Source organism: Lutra lutra, chromosome 8 (genome assembly GCF_902655055.1).
Source record: "Lutra lutra chromosome 8, mLutLut1.2, whole genome shotgun sequence".
NCBI lineage: Eukaryota > Metazoa > Chordata > Mammalia > Carnivora > Mustelidae > Lutra > Lutra lutra.
In genome coordinates this window covers 19,652,692-19,678,228 of record NC_062285.1, presented here as the reverse complement: position 1 = coordinate 19,678,228, position 25,537 = coordinate 19,652,692, and the positions used below count along the sequence as shown (strand labels likewise).

Sequence of the window (25,537 nt, the reverse complement as noted above, 5' to 3'; positions counted from 1 at the left end):
ATCGAGCAAAGCATAAGACTTTCGTGCAGTATTGAAAGCATCATCGTTGCTTTAAAAAGATTAATTGAAAAAGGAAAAGTGGTGATGCATGTGAATAAAGAGGGAATTCATCAAAGAACACTACTTTAAAAACTGCAAGTTTTCTGCATGTTACCATTTGGTGTTTTGCGGAATACCAAACACTGGTTTAAAAATCTAGGATTTATTTTTAATTCTTCAGCAACTCAGTTATATACATATCAAGACCTGCTTAATTAATTGGTTTAACTATGGCTCATTGCACTTTTGTTCAACTTAATTTCCCCACTGCATTTTATTAATTTCTCCTTAGACTTGTGAGCTTCAAAACTTTGCTTTTGCTGCCCGGAAGCATTTCCCCAGACTTTAGAGCTTTTATTAACAAGTTCAATAAAACAAGAGAAGTCTTATCCTAAGCAGCACAAAAATAGCCTCTCGGATTTTTTTCTTCCATTCTTTTTACTTTCTCCTTTGTGCTCATTTACCCCTGAATGATAATCAGTTGGTGGTGATTATTGAACTCTCAAGTCGGGCTTGCTCCAAAAAGATAAGATATTTTTAATTGGCTTGTTTATTTCCTTTAATTCCTGTTTTTCAGGAAGCAAAAACTAAGGTAAAATGCTTATAATGGCTTTCTCCAAGGTCTAAAGGAATTTGAGTTATAGAACATTTAATGAGATCCGTGATCAAAAATGTTTACTTATAATAGGTGGCCCATTTCTTGTAGGTGAGAATGCTTTTGTTTCTTCACTGAAAACTGAGAAGACCTAAATCAACCTTTTTCAACCATATCTCCTATTTTCACTCATTCAACAAAAATTTCCAAGTGTCTTTGTGTTCAGGTTAATACCCTAAATTATGACTCCAGTGGTAAACAAACTTCCCTCATGGAGCTTACATTTTTAGTATGAAGAGAAAGAATTTAAGCAAACAGATGTGCGAACAATAGAGTTGGCAGTGATGAGTGCTATGGCAAAAGCAATAAACAGAACATTATAAGGGAAAATATAGCAAAATAAGTAAGAATAACAAGAGTTTATTTGTTGGTAACATGCTAAGCAACTTAACCTTTTGAAGGGACCTTGGTTTCATTAGCCTTCATCATCTGAACGTCTCGCTTGAGGACAAGTTCAGTTTGAGATGTCTATCAGACTTTAGGTGGAAATGTTGAGTAGGTGGGAACATATAAGCCAGAAATTTGGGGAAGAGGTTGTGGCCGGACATTAAACTGGAGAGTCATTATCATATAGATAGTATTTAAATTCATGGAGCTTAGTGAGATCAGCTACGGAGAGAGTGTAAATTGAAAATAGAAGAGATTCCAGGAGCTAGTTTCTGGCATGGCATAATGAGGTATGATGCTAATTTTTTATTATATAAAATTATTTTAAAATATACTTGTATACATGTCTGTATAGACAGAGAATACCTTTGAAAAGATACATAAGAAATTGATAACAATATTTGTCTCTGGAGACAGGCATGAGGATGAGTGTTACTTTTTATTGTGATTATGTACTCTTGGTATAATTTGAATTTTTGCCAGGTGGAGTTGAAGACAAAAGGAGGAATCAACAAAGGAGAAATGACAGAACATAAAATCAAGGGCAGAAATGTAGCTTTCCTCATTTTAGTGTCTTCCACAGCACCTAACACCAAGCCTAGACTAATATAGCAATCCATGGACTGATCTTGCAGATGATCAAGGCCAGAAATTTGCACTTTCATGAGAATTCTAATTGGTCACGTTGGCTGTTCCCATCCATTGGCTTTGTCAATATCAACCATATGGCTACCATAAGGACTAAGCTGATGTTTAGCATAAAATGTCACTATTTATAATTAAGCAGATTAAGAATTGAGGAATTAGTCTCTTGGTGTCTCAGTTTTAAAGAATTTTCTTCATTTTATTTACTTAGCTCGGATCAAAGTCATAGGACTACAGGTAAAAATTCGGGAATAAATAATTTCCATGATTCCACCCATCAAAAGAATAAATAGAACAAGTGAACCCCTACTAATGGTAAAGACATGTAGCTACTGAATACTAATATCACATGTTTACTTAAGAAGATATATGAGATGAGGGAAAAATCTTTTTGAATAACTCTATATTTGTTTCGACCTGTTATTTCTATTGCATTTCCTTGAACATACTATGGCACTGGCTATTAATTTCCACTGAATGAACTGGATTTCTTTGCAGTAACAAAAAGAAAAATGGAAAAAAAAGTATCATGTGTAGTACATTTCAAAAATTTTGAAATGTATAAAGTCAGAGATAGTGGCTAATAATTCATTAATGATAGAAAATGTATTATCAACCTAAATTAATTAAAGATGAAAAACTCTATAGAGGCACAACTAATTTTTTGAAAATAGAATATATTCATTATCATATGTTCATTTAGCTTACAGAAATTAAACTACCTAGGTTTGAGAGAAGAGAGAAATGGAAAGAACAAATTTAAATAATGCAGCCAATTCAACCTTTCCCCAATCAGTAATCTTAACGCTTCTGAATAGGAGCACCAAGGAGACTTGAATATACCTATCTCCTTTGGTGTTATTTTGATGTACCCCTAAACACATAGGCACATTTGCAGGATTGAGTGTGACTTTAGGGTTTAAGGAAACAACAGATATTTTTCATACCACATGATCCTAAAATAAAGTCAACAACTTCATCTAGGATCAGCCAAAATCCAACAGTCCATACTAACTTTAGAGGAAGAAGTAGTTTTATGAAAAGAGTGGCAGGCTCCTAAAAGGACTGTACTAAAGGAATTTCAAACGTGTTTTGACTCAGTATGATTTCTGCCTACTTACTCACTGCCATATCTAGCCTTCAAGTAAGGTGCAACTCCACTGTAATCCTCAGAGGGCCATATAAAGCATTCTGTTAGTCTGATTTAGTTTTAATCAATTTAGTCCAAGATTTCAAGATTAAAAAGAGAGGATCAAAACACCCACAATTGTTAATGACATTCCAGGTATTCTTAGGATATATGGCCCACTCTGAACTTTATACAATTAAGATTAATCAGCAGGGTATAATTATGCCTGTCTAAATGTACCTTTTATATCCCAGGCAAAGCCATAGCCTGTAACCGTTTTGAGAGTATGGTTGAAGTTCATATTCGAGGCTACTAGTATACTACACATTTACATGATTCTTTCACATAAGGAAATCCATTGGCTTTGGTGATCAAGTGTGAAGTCCACACCTAACTTGGGAAGTCCAGCAGCCCTGATCCAAAATGAATTATAACTCTAGGCTTATTACCATGGATTGGGGTAAAATAAAGTTCTATTCTGAAATGCCCTGAATTTCAGATGGACATTTAGAATTCACCAAGCTTTAAGAATTTTCAGTAAACGTTTGTTGAGCTGTGTTTCAATATGCTGACTTTCTTTCAAGTTGAAATCACCTCCATCTGCTTACCGGAATTATAGATTAGTAATATTTTGGTAGCTGAAAATGTTACCATTTTCAATAAACTGTATGTTAGGTTTAAATACAAAATATGAAGTTATTTATAACTAACATAATCTATTTTTGTCTTTGAAGGAAAGTTATGTCCTTAATGAAATATCAGATCCAACAAAATTATTTAATTGATGACAAATTAATTAGAATCCTTTATTGTCATGCTGCCTAGTCATGATAGACAGGAAGAAGAGAATGCTATCATTTCTGACTGATGTCAGAAATGACTGAAGTCCTCAGAGATACAGTAATCTTTCATTCTATACTCAGCAGCAGTGAATAAGGTCTGAAATGGTCTGAAAACTGGGCTGAAAACAGTGAGCCCAGTAGCCCACATCTAGGCCAGATGAGATTCTTGTTCTTGAGTGAGTTCTTATCAACTATATTGGACTTTCTGTGTCCGGGAGAACCAGCCAGCCAAAGTTCAGGAGGAGCCCAGAAGTGAGGAAGCATTCCTGCTTTACTCAAAAGGAATCAGATTTCCCCAAATGCATAGTAGAGAGGCAGTCTTGTTTTGTTGTCCTAAGTGGATTAGACTGGATGTCTGAATACCTAATGGCCCAGCCAATGTTAGCTGATTGATCTTGGACAAATCAATAAACTCTTTGACTTTACATCTTGAAATGTGAAATGCATAACTCATCTAGACATATTTGATTCTAGTATTCTTTAATTCTGAGTGGCTGTAGGTTCAGTAGTTCTCAATTATTAGTACAGTTAAAATTGCCCCAGGAGCCTGTTAAAATGCAGATTTCTGTGAATCTCAGCAAGGGATTCCTATTCAGTAGGTCCAGAGTGGAGTCCAGGAATTGAACTTTTTAATAAAGCTCTTCTGGGGACCCTAAGTAATCTGAGACGAGCACAGTGGAAATTCGATCTTGTACAAATGGGCTGAGAGTCTCGTAAGCCTACAGCGGTTACACGGAAGTTGTGTGGAAACACTTATTCTTACTTTGGAATAGAGACATATAGAAAAAAATATTTGAAGATAAAAATACTTGTTTTTAAAATCCATTAGGAGTTAATGAAATAGGTGTTGATAAAAGAAAACAAGAAGTTTTTGGATAAGTACAGTATATGTAATAAATAATTCAGGAGATTTGGGAACATTGTTAGCTAGTTAAAATCATTGGAACATCTTTGCTTTCTGAATTTTTATTAAATCACTGCTACTAAAGTAGAAATTCACTGTTCTAAGGTGAATTCTAGAAATTCCATACAGCCAAGATAATTTTTAGATGTGCAGTGTTCGTAAGAGTTAAACTGAATTTAAATTTATTTTAGTGCAATTTATAATCCTTTCAAATTCAAATAAAGGATCTTAGCATTTCAATTAACTACCTTCTTCTGGAAAACAAAATTGTATTTTAAGAATACACAATTTTTTAAAAGATTTTATTTATTCATTTGATAGAGATCACAAGTAGACAGAGAGGCAGACAGAGGGGGAGGAGAAAGCCGGCTCCCCACTGAGCAGAGAGCCTGATGCAGGGCTTGATCCCAGGACCCTGAGATCATGACCTGAGGCTTTAACTCACTGAGCCACCCAGGCACCCCAAGAATACAAAATTAAACTCTTTTTTTTTTCCTTTTCAGCATTCCAAGCCTAGCTTTAACAAAAGTGTACTAGTTCTTTTTGTGTGAATTAATTGTAACAGTGTAATAAGCTATAATGTTATTTTATTCATGACATGAAAGGATTTTGAAGGATGCTCTGATAGAATGATTTTGAAAAGATCTATAAGATAACTAGTAACAGAGTTGGCTTTTGGGGAAATTGCCATGAATTGAAAATTGGCATAAAGAGAGATTATTACCATCTCATCATATTTCCTTTTGTAGAGTTTGAATTTTTATCACATGTACATATTACCTATACTGAATGAATCAATCAACAAACAAATACATATTTTTAAAGCAAAGAAAGGAAATGCTTTTGTTAAAATATACTAGGAAATTTTGGATATTCTTTCAGAAAATTCTGAAGTTAAAGAAGCTTTCAGAAGCAGACAATTATAATTCTTTTTTTCTTAAGATTTATTTATTTATTTTGAGAGGGAGAGAGAGAGACCCATGCATGTGTGCAGGGGGGTGGGGGGCGGGCAGGGAGAGGGAATCTTCAGCAGACTCCCTCCTGAGCATGGAACCCAACATAGGGCTTGATCACCACCTGTGCGCTCAGGACCCAAGAGTTTACAACCTAAGCCAGAATCAAGAGTTGGACACTTAATTGACTGAGCCACCCAGGTGCCCCTTATCAATTCTGAGTATATAGGCTACATTTCTTTCCTCTGGAGAGATGCTACTGGATTTATTAGCCTTTTGGATATATAATGCATGTAATTCTATTTATTTATTTTAGAAGTATTGAACTGTGGTTTTGTCTATCATTTCTTCTATCTATCAATCATCTCTTTTGCATTTTGGCCTCTCTCTGCTTTTTGCCATGGCCATCTGCCAGTCTCTGAAGATGGTTGTGAATACAGAATAGGCACCAACTTCGTTTTTTCCAATCTCAAAAGCAACAGGTGCTTGAGCCAAGTCTCCTGATAACCAAGTCCCACCTGAAATATCAAGGCATTCTTTTAAGTTGCCTTTGATTTTCCCGCCAGTGAATGCTGTGTTTGCATTCCATCTGAGCACCATTTGGCAAGCTAGAAATAAAATCTGTAGAATTATTTAGTATCACATCTGTTTATAGCTGCTTTTTCAAGATTAACCAAGTGATTTTAAAGTCTTACTTATGTTTTAACCAGCTGTGGTGACTACATTTTCTATGGCTATAATTTGGAAAATTAAACATCAACAAATGCAACCTAAAAACATATATGGAATATCTAAAAATGGGATGTTTCAGTGCTAAATTACATATTCCAGTCCCTTAACTTGCTTGCACTAATGTAGTAATGAGTTCCCCTGGAAATAATCGAGAGTTAATTGTCCAAGAGTGAGATTGATTTTGTTCAAGTTAAAAACAGTAGGTGCTGAATTATTATGAAAAAATATATATATCCGTAAAGAACAAGAAAATAAAAATTTAAAAGCAAAAAACAAAATTCACAGTCAGTTTCTGTTAAAAAAGAATTGACATGGGGCGCCTGGGTGGCTCAGTGGGTTAAGCCGCTGCCTTCGGCTCAGGTCATGATCCCAGGTCCTGGGTTCAAGCCCCACATCGGGCTTTCTGCTCAGCAGGGAGCCTGCTTCCTCCTCTCTCTCTGCCTGCCTCTCTGCCTACTTGTGATTTCTCTCTGTCAAATAAATAAATAAATAAAATCTTTAAAAAAAAAAAAAAGAATTGACATGACTATTGAGTATCCGAGAGCCTCAGATTAATATACAGATTGAAAAGACTGACATTATGGTAAAAAAGAAAAAATTTAATAAGTAGTTTATGGTTTAATTACTTGTTTTGCCAGGAATCTAATGTGAAAATATAGAAAGACTTTCAAAATGCAATGTTTGTACTCCAGCCAGGTCTTTAGAGACTTATGTAAGAAAATAATTAAAATGTCAGTGGGATAGTTTCTGATTTTTTGCTTTCTGCTAAAATCTACCCCCAAGAAAAGTTGAAATATGACTATGTCTTATTTCTTGATATGAAAATACTACTTTACTTAAGATATTTATGAAATTTTCTTAATGCTAAAGAGTTTATTTACTGTTAAGTCCTGAGTCAGACATCCAACCTTACACTGCCCAGAATTTTCACAGAGAAATTTTATGATAGGAATCCTGTCTTTGGTGGAAAAGTGCAGAAAATCCAGTAATTCAACAATGTGTAGAATAGTCCAGTTATTTCTTTGGTTTTTTTTTTAAGATTTTATTTGTTTATTATGAGAGACAGAGGCAGAGGGAGAAACCAGCTCCCCACAGACCAGGGAGCCCCACTTGGGACTTGAACCTAGGACTGTAGGATCGTGACCTGAGTCAAAGACAGACACATAACTGACTGAGCCACACAGGCATCCCTATTTCTTTGGTTCTAAGAACATCTAGAATAGTACTACTCTAAAAATATATCTTTTTATATAAGTTTAGGGCAAGCTGACTTAAGCTCTTACCGATTATTAGGGAAAGCAAAGAAGGATGTTTCAGGATAGAATAAGATTTATTGGTTGAACAAGATTAGCATTCAGATTTTCCTTTTCTGAGCTACTGTGAAGGGGATTTGCCAATTCTGGATTAGTGAGACTCATTTTTTTTCTCTTTCCTTGAGAGCCACTTTTCTCCCCGCTCTCATCTCTAGAATGTTTCCTTCAGTGACAATTCACAGTCAAGGGGGAACAATTCTCTCCAAGAATCGTGATGTTGGCTGCAACAATTTCTAATGATAGGCTGTCCTAAAAATACACAGGTTTTATAGTCCTAAAATAACATCACTGACCATTAGGTAAGACCTCTGTATTGACCTGTGCCCTGAGCAGAATTCGTCTCTCCCTCCCCTGCACTTCGCTAGCGCACAGGTTTATTTTATCTTTGCCCAGATTTTCTGCCACTGCTGCTGTCCAACCACATGAGCTTCAAAAGCAAGGACAGGAAATTTGTTTTAAGGGTGAGAATGCTTTACATAGAGAGGTGCTTAAAATAATTCTTATAGCTACCTTTTATTCTGTATTTACTAAGTGTCAGGCATCACATGAAAACCATCATTTCCACTAAACTCTTTCACTTATCTCATCCTATCCTTGGTCTGTAAAGGACCATCCAGAGGTAAGTGTTCAGGTCCCTGTTTCATTGATTTAGGAAATGAGAAATGAGGAAGGTTAAGGAGCTTAGCCCAGGTCACAAAACTAGTAACTGGTTTAAATCTTGGTGGAGCCATGATTTAAAGTAATTTTTTTTTTCTCTTTTTTAAGACAGAAGGTTGGAGAGATGAAGGAGAGAAAAAAAAAAAGAAATGCTAGGGTTGAAATTTTTCTTAAATCTCTCATGCCTAACGTTAGCACATGTAACTTTGCTAAGTAATCTAAAGCCAATATTCATCAGGAAAGGGGAAAAGACCCTTCCCTTGCCTACCAAAAGGGTCTTATTAGCTAATTTACACTAACTTCTTTCAAAACTTATTTGAATAGTTTGTTGTAAAAGACACATATGAAGTTTCCTTTAACAATAATTGAGGTTATATTTGTGCAAAGTGCACAATTGGAAAGAAAGAGTCCTCAGGAAAAAAAAAATAAAAACTAGGAATTGGGTGAAAATAATAAAAATAGCACATAGCGTTCTAAGGGGGGGGAGATTTGTGAATAATCCATTAAAATTGCATACAGCAAAAATGGTGTATAAAGGGTTTATTCTCAGAGGAGAATTAGTCCTGTATCGCTTTTTTCTGTGTCAAGTTTTCTACTCATATATCAAAGATGGAGTGTAAGTAGACCTCTGCGCACCACAGACTCATGCACTCTCTATGAAAAGAGACAGTAATCCTTGATGCTGTATTTCAAAGGCATGGGTATAAAATACTTCAGAGACTCAAATTTTAGTATGCAAGCTTAAACTTGGGTTGTCTGAAATAACCAAGTGAGCAAGAACATGCACATGAAAGGAGAGAAATATACAAGAAAGCTTGACCAAATGGCCTGACTCTAGTCGAACACAGTATTTGTAAATAGAGATGCCTGCGACATGTGTCCACATGTCCAGTTTTCTCAGGACAGGTGGGCGTAGGCCTGTTGTCCCCAGGCCCATTTCTTTCTGTCTCCTCCCCCACCTCTCAAAAGTGTTAGCGGTTGCCATCCTCCCTAGTATCTCCCTGAGAATCCTTCTAACTGCATTTGTATATTCGGGACCTGAGGCAGAGCTAGAATCCCTACGTTAGTTCCACTCTCCTCCACAAAGGAATTCCTGTGACACGGACCATACGGCCCCACAAGCCTGAAGTATTTACTATCTAACCTTTTGTAGGAAAAGTTTGCCAGATCAATGGAGGACATATAACAAACACAATTAATGGGAAAAAAGTAAAATATGTATTCTCAATAAATTACCTTAGAAGCAAATGTTGACTATCTGGTTATGTCACTGAAGTAACACTTTAGTGTTACTGAATAAATAAAACACTGGGATAAATCAGATAATTCTAATGATCATCACCTAAGGAAACAGCGGGCAGTAAATGAAGGACCGTGTCAAACTAACATGATAGTGTGTAAAAATAAATACTATAAAAAGATTTTGAAGACTGAATTGATGTATCTTGTGAGCTGGGAGGATAATATGATGATTCAGGTCTACATATCATTCTGCATACGTCTGTATAGCTTTTGCTATAAATATTTTTTTTTTAAATCTGGCTTAAAGGGGGTGCTCCGAAATACTAAGTCAGTTTCATGAAAAGCAAATCTGAAGAGAAAAACCACGTATCCAAGGATGTTTCTGTTAACATAAGGTGACACTAACTGTATTTTATGAAGCAGAAAATTGCTTCACACCCAAATTCTTAAAACCCTTCTCTCTTTTTTTGCTGCCTTTAATAAGACATAGAGCATTTGTACACATGAGCTGCATAAAACTCTAATAGAATTAGCATTTAGTAATTTGGTATTTTATATGCCTGGCAAATCTGATGTAGAATAAAGCAAGGAAATAAGGAAGCAGAACACTGTTTTATGACCAGAATCATTCCCTAAAGTGGAATGAGTTTACTAATACATTGTTAGTAATCTGCAGAAAGAACCAGGGCAATCTTAGAACAGACCCTTCCAGTCGAGCTCACAGATTTGTAAGGAGGAGAGAATAATAAAAATTCAAAAAGAAGACAAAGTTTTCTATACTAAAAACCGCTGCTAAAAATATACATAGTATTTTTTTAAGCATTGATATTACAACTCATACCTGACAAGAGGCAACTTGAACTCAGCTATATAGATATGCATATTATGTATCTCAAAATTGTCTCACATGTAGTTTTAAAATAATAAGAAAACCATTGCAGCAAACTCTAAAAGTCTTGGAAGTGTTTCCACCAAAATCAATTTACTTTTACTTGGAATTATCACACTTAAGACTTTAGAAGATGACACTGAATTTATCACGAGCTGAAGATATGAATGGAGAAATATGATGTTCTTTAATCAGAATAAACTGATGAAAGGGAACAATGACTCTTTTCAAGGTTGAATGATTAATGTAAACGAATATGGACCACTACATGTGTATAAAAGGTATTCTATTTTAACCCAGATCCTAGAAAAGTTATTTCACAAATACAGTATCTTTTGAAGAATAAATGTGCATTATCAAAAAATCATTAAACAAATATCTTTTAAGAAACAGTGCTCTGCTGGTCAGGCGTTATTATCTGACATTATAATGCCTTAAATTACATTTTCTAGGGACATATAGAGAGAAAAAGAAAAAATGCTTCTTTTCTTGGAGTTCCTGTCAATGTTATATTATCATATTTTAAATGAGCTCATAGTACTTGTCTGAAAGATTTAATTACATTGTGTAATAGTGATAACAAGCCTAGATTAATTAATGGGGTGAGGTGTACAAATGATTTAATATAATGATATCCAACCTTTTTCTTCTCAAACTAGAGAAACATTTTTGAAAAATGAAACTCCAAATACAAAACAGAAAATTAGATCTGGCTGGGGGTTCACAGCCATGCCCTCCCATCTCCTTCTCACCCAGGACATCAGTCACTGAAGGCCTCTGCGACACCAAACACTGAACTCTAGGCAAAGCTTGAAAATCTGTGATTAATGCAGGTTTTCCTAGTTAGAAATACTAACTGTCCTAATGCAACCTTTCTTTCTGAAGATCATTTGCAAGGACCCAAATCTACTGAGATTAGAAATAATCTCTTAAGCAATGAGAGAGATAGAAGAGAGAGAGACATGCAGCTGTCTGGATCAATTTACTGGTTACTCTTCCCGAAAAGATGGTAACAAATGTAATGGTCTCTTATATCCCTTATAGTTCTTTCCTAAATGTTTATGGTTCAAAATGGGGGTAAAGTTCATGCTCTGGTTCTGTAAGAGACTAGAAAGGCCATCTTTGGGGGCACCTGGGTGGCTCAGTGGTTAAGCCTCTGCCTTTGGCTCAGGTCATGGTCTCAGGGTCCTGGGATCGAGTCCCACATCGGGCTCTCTGCTCTGCAGGGAGCCTGCTTCCTCCTCTCTCTCTCTCTCTCTCTCTGCTTGCCTCTCTGCCCACTTGTGATCTCTCTCTGTCAAATAAATAAAATCTTTTTTTTTTTTTTTAAAAAAAGGCCATCTTCATCTGTTTCTCTGCAGATTTCAGCCTTCTAAGGAAAATTCTGAAGCTATACATCAAAACTTAAAATAGGACAAAGACCCTTTTTTTTTTTTTTTTTGATTAGACAATTGGCTCATCAGAGGGATTTCTAGTTCCTTGCCAGAGTCTAACTTTGTTATCTTGGCAGAACAGAGGTAACTTAATTCATGCCTTGTAGATGTTCCTCAGGAAGGCAGACAACACTAAAGACCAGGAGCCATTAATCTGAGCACCATGGAATAGAAGTTTATTGGTGAGGGGCGCCTGGGTGGCTCAGTGGGTTAAGGCCTCTGTCTTTGGCTCCGGTCATGATCTCAGGGTCCTGGGATCGAGCCCCGCATCGGGCTCTCTGCTCAGCAGGGAGCCTGCTTCCCTTCCTCTCTCTCTGCCTGCCTCTCTGCCTCCTTGTGATTTCTGTCAAATAAATAAATAAATCTTTTAAAAAAAAAGTTTATTGGTGAAAGGAGCCTTTATTTTTCTTTTTCTCAGCCAACCTCAAATAAAAGTCACTGCTCTGTCCACTTTTATGCATTGGAAGGTGCCATTTAAGTATAACACTTGATATGAAGCCAAGAGAGTTGAAGAAAGGGTGTCAAAAATTGGAATCCTGAAACCTCCAGTAGTTTCATTTGTGACTGTTAACTTCAATGGCTCACAGCCATGAGGAGAAAAAAATTTTTTTTTCCCTTTCCCACAAGATTCAACTCTCACTTCTGTTGTACCAAGATAGCGAAGTGGAATGCTTGGCAAGAATGTTTAGATTCTGAAAAAATTCGTTCATCAAAAAGAGAATATTTCTCCTCTTTGTTTAAGATCCTTTGCTTTTGTGGCCAAAGAAGCTAGCTGGGTCAGGGCTTGCAGAATATCATAGATTTTTGGTTATAGATTAGGTTATTTTTTCAGTAAACACTTTTAACCAGTCCTAAGTGCCATGGAGGGTATTTATTGAGCACTTACTATGCACATTTATTGAACACTTACTAAGCACATTTATTGAGCCCTTACTATGTCAAACACCGAAAGAGCACTTTGTCTATATTATCCTGTTTAGTTCTCACCAAAACACAGGGAAGGTTGATTTTACAATCTCCATTTTACAGAAACTGAATCTCCAGTATAACTTGCCATGGCTCACAAAGTCAAGACCTGAATCCAGTCTTATGTATTCGATTTTAAACTCATGCCTTCAGTTTTTGCAGTAGTCAGATGCAAATAATTCTGAGGAATATTGCCTGGCTGGGCTGAGAATTACTTAACTAACCGTCTTTAAACACATGTCAACTATTAACTTGCTCCAACACTTTCCGTAACCTTGACTTCCTTCCCTTTCTTTTCCCCATATTCCCATATTAATGGAGACAGCATTTTGTTTTGTTTTGTTTTTTTTGAAAATGCCCCAGTAGCATGTTGAAAATTACTAAGCAAGTTATTAATTATTAATTCACGTCTAGAGAATCCATTATTCTTAGTGCCCGGATTCTGAGAGGGAGTTGAGTATGGCAGGGGAAGTTTTCTTCTCTAATGTGATACAAGGAGCTGTGCTCCCAGTTTCTTCAGGATGTGCTGAATATGATGCCTGGATAAAAGACCTCAAAGTTGCACATTTAGTTAGGTGGAAAATAACATTGTTTTTTGACTCGAATTCTCACATTAGAGCCACACATTCTAAAAGCTATAAGATTATTAATTTCACTCTTAGAAAAAAGTGCCAATGATATAATCTTCCTTTCCTAAAATAAAAACTCTGTGACATCTTATTGATGTATATATAGTTGGAAGACACAAAATAAAACTATTTAATTGTCTTAACAGTCTTCCTTCAATTACCATTCCTCAGCCTCAGATTTTCATTTATCTTCTTTAAAAGTTATGGTGTTTCTAAAGGAGTTGGAAATCTTTCATAAATAAGGAACCAAATTGTTAAAATGTGTTTTCAGCCAGACTCAGAGTAGTTGCCAAAGACATATTTAAGATCAGTCAGTGAAGAAATATTTTCTTCATAATGTTGGGATAACAAGTTTGATCTTAAATTGTAATAGCCCCTGGTAAACTGAAGACTTCATCTCTCACTGTATAACTTTTATTGGATAACAAATGTTGTGTCCTCAGGCGAAGTGCTGTAACCTTGATCGGGGGTTGCACTTGGGGGAAGGATAAACCTCCATCGTGGCACTTCCTTCAGAAGGCAGCGTGGGTTAGATCTTATAGAAGGGAAAGCACCAAGGAAACCCAACAGCTACTCTCCTCTTCAAATCCTAAGGCAGATTAGTTCTGAAACGGACTATGCTGACAGATGCTTTATGACCTGGTTTCGTGCGGTAATATGTACCATCTCAGGGTTTTATAAAGGGCAATACCTCAACTTTAATCTTTTTGGTAGCCTTCAATTTCCACCCCACTCAAAAAGTTTATCCACTTAAGTCTAAACATTTAACCCTAAGATATCCTTTTGGTTTTTGCTGACTTTTTCATTCTAGTTGTAAAATCATTACTTTTCAATCTTCTAAAATCATAATGAATATTACTTTGTGTCTCTGATGAGGGTTGTTATGAGTCTCAGCTGTTCGCTAATTCTTCTGTAATCTGGTATGGCTACCTTATTTTTGCCACTTAATCAAGCTGTGAGTTAACTTCTCATTTTATTTTGCATTCATATAGGAAAGACCCAAGACAGGAAGCAATTACGGATTTGATTTGACAGTCTCCCAAAACTTCACTTTTCGGGTTCTAACTTCTCCTTGCCTCTTCAGTTGTGTAGTACCTTGTTGATTAGAAGTGATGAGAGTAGCCATCTTGTCTTGTCTCTGATCTTGGGAAGAAAGCATTCACTCTTTCATCATTACGTGTGATGTTAGCTGTAGATTACTCATAGATATCCTGTATTATTTAAGAGTATAGAATTTTGAAAACCCCAATAGTTAGGAATCAAAAACCACAGAATTGAAATAATTAAAATGTGGCCAAATAATAAATTGTATGGTTTAAAGAAATATTTTAATGCAATTAATAGAACTGGTAGCTTTAGAGGAAAAAGTATTTGATAAAATCTAACATTTTTTTCTAAGTAAAAAAGCAGATTGAGACAGAAGGACGTGTATTAACATAACAATAAATATTACTTCACAAAAATGGAAAAAAATATACTGAACATTGAAGCTCCAGAGACATTCAATTAAAATTAAGAAGAAAGGAAAAATATGATTATTGTGTAATAGAATTCTGTATTTCTAGTTAATGCACAGGGAGAAGAAAGTTAAATATAACACATGACTTTTGGAAGGGGAAGCAACATTATTATTTGTAAATAAAGGTACCAGTTACAAAATAACTACACAAAAATCAATAACTACAAAATAACTACATAAAAATCAATAACTTTCTATGTCAGAAATAACCATTAGAAAACACAATGATTGAAACTCCTTAACAATAGCAGAAATAGATAAAGTAATTACTAACAAATTTACCGTGTAGACCCTATATAAGGGAAACAGTTAAAGTTTGATGAGGCCCTTAAAAGAACACCTGAAAAAAATATTTTAATAGTTGGAAAGCTAGAATGTAGTAAGATGTCAGTTATTTCCACATTCTACCAAATTCACAATAGGTCTGTTATTTGGAACATCAAAATGTGATTGTAAAAATCACAGAATAGAATAAATGAGTGAAACTACTCAAGAAAAAATTTAAAATAAGATCAATGAAGGAAGACTTAAAAACTAGGTATTAAATCATGTTATAAAAAACTATAATGATGAAATCATTATAGGAATTATACAAGAAGGAACAAAGCAATTAATGAAAGAGTGTGTGGTTTCAGAAATAGAGCTTAGCATATGAGTTTATTATGTAAGAAAACAGGCAGTTCCAAACAATGGATAAAGATCTATTCAACAGGGGCCCCTGGGTGGCTCAGTCAGTAAGCATCTGCCTTGGGCTCAGGTCATGATCCCAGGGCTCTGGGATCCAGGCCCTCAAGCCCCAAGTTGATTGAGCCTCTAGAGCCCCCCATCAGTTGAATCCCTTGAGCCCCGTGTTGGTTGGTTGGCTGGTCGGGTTATAAAATTACGTAAAATTTCATAATTTGTCCCATAATATTATCTCCGTAATACATTACTGTGTAGTTATGTTCATCTGCTATTCCTAGAGCTCTATCCAATGAGTGGTTCAGGCATGAAAATTCTGGAAAATTTTAAGGTCAGGTTTCTCAATTTTAGAAGTGGACTCAGCCATCTCATGCCTGAGCCCAATTGGGAAAAACAAAGAATGCCCTATAAGGGAAATGAGAATTCTTTTACTAGTTTTTTATTGAGAATAATTATTATTATCAATATTTTAAATTTTATGAACATCTTTCCAATTAAATTTTTAGTATTTTAAGACAAAATTATTTCCTCATATCTTACAGTTTCATACTACCTATCACCTATTTTACCCAATGATAAAATATGTTATTAGCTATAATCATGGTTGGTTATCATTATATATCATCATACTTATTTCTCATCTAAAATACTTCTGCTTTTTTTTTAAAGATTTTATTTATTTATTTGACAGAGAGAGAGAGATCACAAGTAGGCAGAGAGACAGACAGAGAGAGATGAGGAGAAGCAAGCTCTCTGCTGAGCAGAGAACCTGATGCGGGACTCGATCCCAGGCCCCTGGGATCATGACCTGAGCCGAAGGCAGAGGCTTAACCCACTGAGCCACCCAGGCGCCCACTTCTGCTTCTTTTTAAAGCATCTTTCCATTTCTTTGATGCTGTAGGATCATATTTCTGCAGACTGTGATGAAATTTACTAAATGAACAATTGACTTTTCCATTAAGATAACACACCCTGTTAAATACACATAAGGACCATTTAAATCATGAGACACCTTGATAAGGTATTTGCCCTCATCTTAGAATTTTATAGATCTTTATTTTTTATATAATAATATAAAACAGAGGCCAGCAAACTACAGGAAGTGGGCCAAATTTAACCCACTTCCTGTTTTTGTAAATAAAATTTTATTGGAATATAGCCACACACATTTCTTAGAAATTTGTGGCTGCTTTTGACCTGTAATGGCAGAGGTGAGTAGGTAGAACAGAAACTATACAGCCTGCAAAGCCTAAAATATTTACTGCCTGGTCCTTTTTCAGAAAACATTTGCTGACTCCTGATTTAGAACTAATTCCTAACCAAGTCTTAAGATTCAGTGATGTTTCTTTCCTAACTTCTCTTCTGCAGATGTTTCATCTCAATGGTAAAATGACATGTGTTTAATTGTGCAGTACGAGATGCACTTCATGTCTAACCCTTATGTATGTATTTTAACTCTTACTCTACTTCCTTCACCTGAATATATTACCCTTGCAAAATAAGTCATATTTCTGAAACCGTTTCTACAGAAGTAAAATAAGTTAGAGAAGAGACAAAATTTATACTTTAATCACTCTATTGGATAGATGCTGCAAACCAGGAGAGTATTCTTTGTTTTCTAGGCTGCCTTACTGAATGGGGTTCACTTAACATGGCTCCTGGGGACTATGAAATCAACACCCCATTGAAACTGAGTGGAGAACACTATGATTAATTTGAAGTACAGCTCTCTATCAATTGTTTTGGAAATAGGTAATGCTGAGATGAAGGGAATAACTTGAAATTTTTTTAAAAATGGAAACCTATCATACTTAGGAGTTCAGACTTCATTGAAATGAATTTTTGAGGAATATTTACAAAACCACATACTCTCTGTGTGTCTATAAATATTGCATAAAGATTTGACCCATGTTTGAAAGCAACTTAGATTTTCTCTCCTACAATTCTGTAATACTAAGTCCCAAATGCGATGATAAAGGACTTTACATATAGAACACATTTCACATTAGTATGGTACACAGAATTAATTCCTAGATAATTAATAAATAATAAAAATAATAATAATAATAATAATAATAAATAATGCTGTCTCTAAAATGAAAATCTCACTCATTTTCAACAGTTGTCAATCTTGCTACACATATACTACAAAAACATATAGCAGTATTAAAAACAGCTGACATTTACTAAATGTTGTCTATGTACCAAACACTATTTTAGTCCTTGCATAACCTCCCTTACCTCGTTTTACAGATGAGGAAACAAGCTTAGATAGGAAAAGTAACTTGCCTAAGATCTCATTCTTGTTTTGGTTCCCAAGCCAAAATTCCAACTCTAGTGGTTTGATTCTAACCCCCCTTTGAACCATGTACTCCCAAGTCTAAAATAAGTTAAAAACAACCAATCAGACTGTAATAATAGATGCTAGCACTTGATTTAAGGGGCTGGGGGTCACTGAGAAGAGGTTGCTGACTCTTAGTGGGAAAAAAGAAGGTGCTCCTTAGAAGAGACAGACTGGAGTTGAATTGGATTTACTAACTAGAGACAAAGAAGGTATTCCAGACATAAGTAATAGCGTGTTCAAAGGCAGAGATGAAAGAGCACAGCACATTCGGGCAGGGGTGCTGAGGGGCAGGAGAATAGGTCTTAGAGGATGGACAGGAGGGTTGGCAAGGGGTCTGCCAGTGGACATTTCAAACTGGAAATCAGTGATGTTAAAATTCAGTGTGGTAAGAACCACCTGGGGTGCCTTGTTTACAATGAAAATTGCTGGACCCAAACTGCCAGAGAATCTTACTCAGCTACATTCATGAATTTGCTTTCAACAGCAATGCAAGGGGATTACGGTGTAGGAGAGAGCCTCTTTGCTAACAGTGTTAAGAATGTCAGGAAATCAATATGCTGGACCATAATATGGCTAATATCATTGGGTCTTAGAAAAAACAATGCAGCAGCTCAGTGGAGAGAGGAAAGTGTTCTTAAAGAGGATATTTGAGGGTTTTTTTCAGAATTCAGAGATAATATAAAGGCCATTTTTCTTAGAGGCTTGTAACACACTCAAACACACACCCTTTTGTTTATAATTGCTTTCCGATACAGTATAGATTACTAGGTTAGAAAAGAGACCAAAAATTCCACGTCCAGTTGTGTTAATTTTCTAAATTACAAAAATGTGAGTTTTCAAAAAATGTATACATTTTCAAATCATATGTTTTAATGTTTTGCCATCCTTAGTCCTTCATACCCTAGCAATTAGTAAACTGTAGATCAGTTAATAGGGAATCAATTGTGAATAAATTAATGAATTACTTAATCGAATTAGATATTTTCAGGGGAACCTAATTTCACACAATATAACTCGGGGCTTATATAATATATCAAACAAAATGCACTGTTTCTGTACTTTTCCTAGGATTAATTTAACAGTCTAAAGGGTTAATTGCTTAAGGTGAAATTTTGGCTGACCCGTAAATTTAAGATATGGTACTGTCTCATTAAAATATAAAAGTTACTAATTCCCACTGGCGTTGAATATAACTGGAATAGAGTGAAATAGTGAAAACAAACTGCATTTTAAAAATTATCCGTTCCATTTATTTACTTGTAGCTCTCAAAATGATTTGTGATTAGGTCACTCCCAAAATATATTTTTTTAGAAAATCGGTATATCCCCATTGCAAAAGGGAATGTCAATACATGTTTCAATATTTAAACAAGCTTGAAAGGACAAAAAGGGGAAGAGGGAACAGCCATCTACCTCATCTGGAATTAAACAGGCTCCAAATGTTATAATCTCTTTGGGTAACCAGAGATGGCCTTGACCAACTGGGGATTCTCAAACTTGGGATGCCAAATCACACACTGATGTTTATTCCACACTTAAGTTTATTCAACACAGATGGTAGGCATAAAAGAGCAGAGCTCTAATGGATCATGTCTGGGCAAAATGATAGATATGGTCTTCTTTGTTGACAGTAGAGATGTTTTCACATTCCACTTGAATTAAATTATGCTCATCCATGCCGTGGTACATAATCTCTGGCAAGTGTTCTTAGAAAAAGTCGTCATCGTGTAGGCTCATTGCAAAACAAGTGAAAAAAAAGTTGCGAAGTAGTACTATCAGAAAATGTAAGACAAAAGTTGAATGACCTCCATGAATTTTGAAAAATATATAATATCTATATTAATATTCATAAATATGGATTTGTATATCATATATAAATATATACTTAGATATTAAAATTCAGGGGTTATGTAAATCCTTAATTTTAACAGAATAGTAAAAATATTTTGAATTTCTAATATGAAAAAGAAATCATATGTTAGATCATGTGTTAGGTATGATTTTATATGATCCAGTCCTAACTTTAAAATGTTCATAATCAGGGCACCTGTATGGCTCAGTTGATTGAGCGCCTGCCTTCAGCCTGGTTCATGATCCCGGGGTCCTGGGATTGAGCCCCATGTCAGGGCCCCTGCTCAGCAGGGAGCCTGCTTTGCCCTCTCCCTCTGCTTCTCCCCGCTGCTCGTGCTCTCTCTCTCTCTCTCTCAAATAAAATCTTATAAAAAATTTGTTTTAAATGTTCACAATCAAGTTTGGTAAATAAGACATATGCACGTGAAGTTTTATATAAAAGGGAAAGTTAAATAGTAAAATAAGATGTGATCAGAGCAGTTATGAAGCTTTATCAAAATGGACTTTAGGTAGTAATTTCTGGGTCTTAAAAATATAAATGGACCATATAGCTGGTTAGATAAAGAGGGCAGAAAATTATTCCAATAAAGGAAGAGAGTAGGACTAAACAAAATCTTATTAAGCCAGTGTTTGTTGATTTCGACCATTTAGAGATAACATAGGCATAACTGATGTTAGGAGTTTACGAGCACACATTTGGATTCACTGATTCACTATAAGGACTACAGAACTCTAAAAAGCTGTTAAACTCAAGGTGGCCATTTGTTACAGCAAAAGGATACAGATTAAAAATCAGTAAAATGAAAAATACGTAAGGTAGAGTCCATAAGAAACTAGGCACAAGCTTCCAATTGTCTTCTCCCAGTAGAGTTGTAGAGACAGCACTTACGTCCCCAACAGCAATTTGAGAAAACACACCAAGTGTCGCCAACCAAGGAAGCCTACTCATGCTTTTTGTGTCCAGGGTTTTTATTGAGGGGCAGTCAGATAGGGATGAATTTCTCTATGAGTATTCTCATCTCTAGTCCCCAGTCCCTCCAAGAGGTCAAACTGATACAGTATGGCCCCAGTATCCAGGTGCATAAAAACAGCCATTCAGCATAAAGCATATTATTAGCATAAACTATCTTGCATAGCCCAACACCCAAGATACACAAAGTCAATCTTATCGGTGAGATATCCCAAGGGCTTGGAGGTTATCTACAGGCAGACAGAAAAGGATCAGTTCCTTCTTTGAAATGGGAGAGTTTGAACACCTCAAACCTTCTGAGTTAACCCTTTCCTGCACAATAGAGAGTTTGAGTGACTATGGGTCTTAAAAAAAAATTAAGGAAAACAAAGAGCTCTGAAATCCTAAAAAAAGATACCTGCAAAATCTTTGTCTATATCCATTTGTTTTGGTAATGAAAAAGAAAATGTATGAGTAAAAAGAAAACCAACTTCATAGAATAACAACTGGCCTGGGTCTTGGGGACCCAGGTGTTCTGCATGGTGTAGAGGGCATCAGTGGAGTAATCTGTGGCCATGAGTGATCCTAATAGCATGACTACCTAAGGAGTGAGCTGTTACTCACCACACTGTAAATATTTCACTGCTGCTCTGGTTAACTGTTCTATAAAAGAAAGTTTATGTTGTGCTAAACTGAAAATTTGAGAATGAACTACTTACCAATCTTTTTCTTTTCATTTCTTCCCCCCTGCCCTGCCCCTTGTGCACCCCATTACTTCCTTTTCTGAACTGCAATGTGTCCTCTCTGAAGATGTTCCAGTGGATTCGATCGCCATCGGCAGGACTGGGTGGACAGTGGATGCCCTGAAGAGGTACACATGCTTTCTCATGACAAGATTCCTGGGGCCAAGCTGTCATATAGAGTTGCTACATCTTAATGAACATGGCATCTAATTTAACAAAAATATCCAGGAATTATCGAGCCCTTAATATGTGCCACATATTGGGCTTAACTCTTTACCCGTATTATCTCGATTTAGTCTCATAGCCTTCCTTAGACCTGGGAGGTGTTATTGCCCCATATTATCAAGAGGAGAAGAGGGAGGGGAGAGGGGAGGTGGTGGGGATGGGGGCAACAAGGGTAGCAGAGTTAGATGTATGGCTAGGAAATAGAACCAGAATCCAAATCTTATAAGCCAAAGGTAGCTCTCTTAAACACTTGCTGCTTTTTAAGATCTCGGAAACCATTGTTCATCTCTTTAGCTCAAGTAACAAAACCAACAGTATGGATGAAGAGACTACTTGCAGCAAATTGATGTAAAATCGGTCAGAAATGGTATAAAAGGAAACAGTAACCCCGAGACAAACGTGATGGAGATAGTGATGCAAGTTTTCTCATTTAGCAAAAGCAAATCATGTCAAAGTGCTCTCTTTAAAACTAGTGGGAGACCAATTGTTATTAGAACCTTTCTTTAAAATTAAGTTTTTATTTATGATGTCCTGTAAATATCTTGAGGAAAACATCATTGAGAATTTACTTGAATTTTAAGTGCAGAATTGACTGTGCAGCTTTAATCAACTTTTTGACATTCATTTGGGGGATTATAGTGATATACACTAATCTATTTCACTTCACTTATGGAACAACATCATTCAAAATGAAAATATACTGCTGGAAATGTGGTTGTGTTTTCCGATTGATGTTTCTTTCATGTAATCACATTTACTTCAATGAAAATGTTGAAATTGAATAGCTATATTGTGTAAAGATCAAGAGTGTAATTCAGACATCTTAATTTTCTTGCCCACCAAGAGCCAAGGAAATAAAGAAGCCATTATATTTTAAACCCTCCTAAATTTATCTGTGGAGAATTTACCATGTTCTGTGGAACGTGCCGAGCACTGAAATTATAATTTTTTTTAATTACCCCTATTCCCAAGGAGTTCAAAGTCAAGTATCTTCAATATTCAGTGTTTCCTTTTAATTTTTTAATTAAGTTGTCAATATTAATGGCTTTACGGTGAGCATTTATATCTTTCTAATACAATAAAGTCACCAACTCCAGTCCATCTTCTGTGCCTAAAAGTAGGGTTAAATTTTCTTTTCCTATCCTGTGAGATAAATTTTCTCCATAAGTGCAGATCCTAATATGAGCACTTACTATGTACTATTCTAAGCACCGAAAGCATAAAAATGGAAGAAGTGTGTTCAGCAGGTGGATAGACCACTGAAGCATATAGAGAAGGACATGGCAGAGAGTAATGGTAAGGATGTGGTCTGGTTAAGTAGCATAAGGGAAGGTTTGCTTGAGGAGAAGATATCTGAGATGATGCCTGAAAGGGTAACTGGAGCTGAGGAGAGGAGTGGTGAGAACTGAGACTGGTGGGCTAAAAAAGTCCCAAACATGAAAAGTTGAAAGAGTTTGGGCTTCATCCTAAAGACAAGGGAAGAATGGAGTTTCCTCAGAAAATTAAAAATCAAACTACCATATGATCCCACAGTTCCACTTCCAGGTATTTAGCCAATGAAAATGAAATACGCACTCAAAAAGATAACAGCACCCCCATGTTCATTGCAGCATGACTCACAACAGCCAAGATAAGGAAATATCCTAAGTGTCCATTGATGGTTGAATGGATAAAGAAAATGTGTATATGGATGAATGTACACACTCACACACACACACACACACAATGAACATTATTTAGTCCTATAAAGAAGGAAATCTTTCCAGTTGTCACAATATGGATGGGTCTTGAGGGCATTATGCTTAGTAAAATATGTCAGACAGAAAAGACAATACTGTATGATTTCACTTATATGTGGAATCTAAGCAAAACAAAACACAAAAAGCAAAACCCAAATTCATAGATAGAGAACAGATGGGTGGTTGGGGTGGGTGAAACTACAGAAGAGGCTCAAAAGGTACAAACTTCCAGTTATAAAATAAATAAGTCCTGAGGATTTAATGTACAGCATGGTGACTGTACTTAAGAATAATGTGTTACATATTTGAAAACTGCTGAAAGTAAATCTTAAAAATTCTCATCACAACAACAAAAATAACTTTTTGCAATTACGTTTGGTGACAGATGTAAGGTAGACTTACGGTGGTGATCATTTTGCAATGTACAGAAATATCAAATCATTATGTCATACATCTGAAATTAATTTACTGCTATGTATATATATCATTCCTCAATTAAAAAGTAATAAAGGCAAGGGAAAGGCTTTTAATCAGGGCCTTTGGAAGAATCACCCAGGCTATGGGTGAATAATAGGTTATGAAGCAAGAACCCAAGAAGTAGACTATGGTTATAACCCAGGCCAAAGATGTTGGCGATCTGGGCTGCATCAGTGGGTAGAGTAGTGGTGAACACAGAGGGTGAGGGAAGGATTAGTAGGTAAGTGGCTGAATGGAAATGAGGACCATGACAGGCCTCTTTTATATCATCTATCTTCTTATTTCCCTGTGTTGCATCCTGGGAAATTTCTTCGGATCAATTTGCCAGTTTATTAATTCTGTCTTCATCTTGTTTTTTTTTTTTTTTTTAAGATTATTTATTTATTTCTTTGACAGACAGAGATCGCAAGTAGGTAGAGAGGCAAGCAGAGAGAGAGGAGGAAGCAGGCTCCCTGCCGAGCAGAGAGCCCGATGTGGGGCTCTATCCTAGAACCCTGGGATCATGACCTGAGCCGAAGGCAGAGGCTTTAACCTGCTGAGCCACCCAGGCGCCCCATGTCTTCATCTTGTTTAATGCACTGTTTAACATATCCATTGAAGTAATAATTTCAAAAAATATATTTTTCATTTCTGAAATTTAAATTTTATACTTTATTAAATCTGCCAAGACATTTTTGTAGTCTACGTTACTAGTTCATTTTTAAGTTTTGCCTTTCATTTCTTTAAATATTTCATATATAAATTTTTGTGCATCTTATATTAGATGATCACAGTATCTAAAGATTTTGGTAGTTTAAATATGTTGTTCATTGTTTTTGCTGACTTTGTCAGTGTGTTTTTTTTTTTCTTTTTGTGTTTTTATTGTGTCCTTTAATTAGAATTGCATTTTTATTTTATCCTATTCCATGGGAACCCCAAGGACCTAAATAGATGGTACTTTCCACCAAAGAATGTTTGATGAAGAGAACCTGAGAATTTTAGGGGACACCATATGTCCCTATTTAGTATGGAGAGGAGAGGTATAAATTTATCTCCCCCATCTACTGCTGGCACAGGCTTGAGTTCCTTGAAGCAATATTGATTTTTAACATTTCTTGCCCTCTGGGCAAATCCTGCATTTTTCCTTTGCTTAATGCATATGACTCCTACTCCATAGTCTACAGCTTTAGCTTTGTTTTGTTTTGGGGGAGAGACAATAGAAAGGTACCCTTGGAAATTTTCTCTCCTTCCTGCAAATCCTAGTAATGCTTTAAAATTCAAATTTTATCCAGAAGCTACTTGGTTTTGCAGAAGGAGGCCCATTTAGAGTCTTTAATCTGCCGTTACTGCTGTAAGCTAAACAACTCCAGGATGTTAGGTTAAACATTCAGGTATTTGCTAATACTGGTCTTTGACAATAAAAACACAGGAGGAGAATAATTTGCGATGAGTTCCATTGGAGATTTATTGAGTTTGAGATGTCTGTGACAGCCACATGCATAAGTTAAGTCAATAGATGAGTATTTGGGTCAGAAATCCAAGAGAGAGATGTGTATTGTTGGTATCGATTTATGTAAATCAACATAAACATGTGAATTGAAATCACGGGTATGGT

At 35.9% G+C, this 25,537-nt stretch overlaps 1 protein-coding gene across 2 annotated transcripts in view; it reads left to right on the top strand.

Annotated features, from left to right (window-relative positions):
• PLXDC2 (plexin domain containing 2) overlaps positions 1 to 25,537 on the top strand; it is a 489,244-nt gene that overhangs the window by 371,425 nt on the left and 92,282 nt on the right. For both annotated transcript variants that reach the window (XM_047740347.1, XM_047740346.1), the window contains one exon: positions 21,570 to 21,630. In XM_047740347.1, the coding sequence (XP_047596303.1) occupies positions 21,570 to 21,630 (61 nt within the window). The remainder of the gene's footprint in view (positions 1 to 21,569; positions 21,631 to 25,537) is intronic.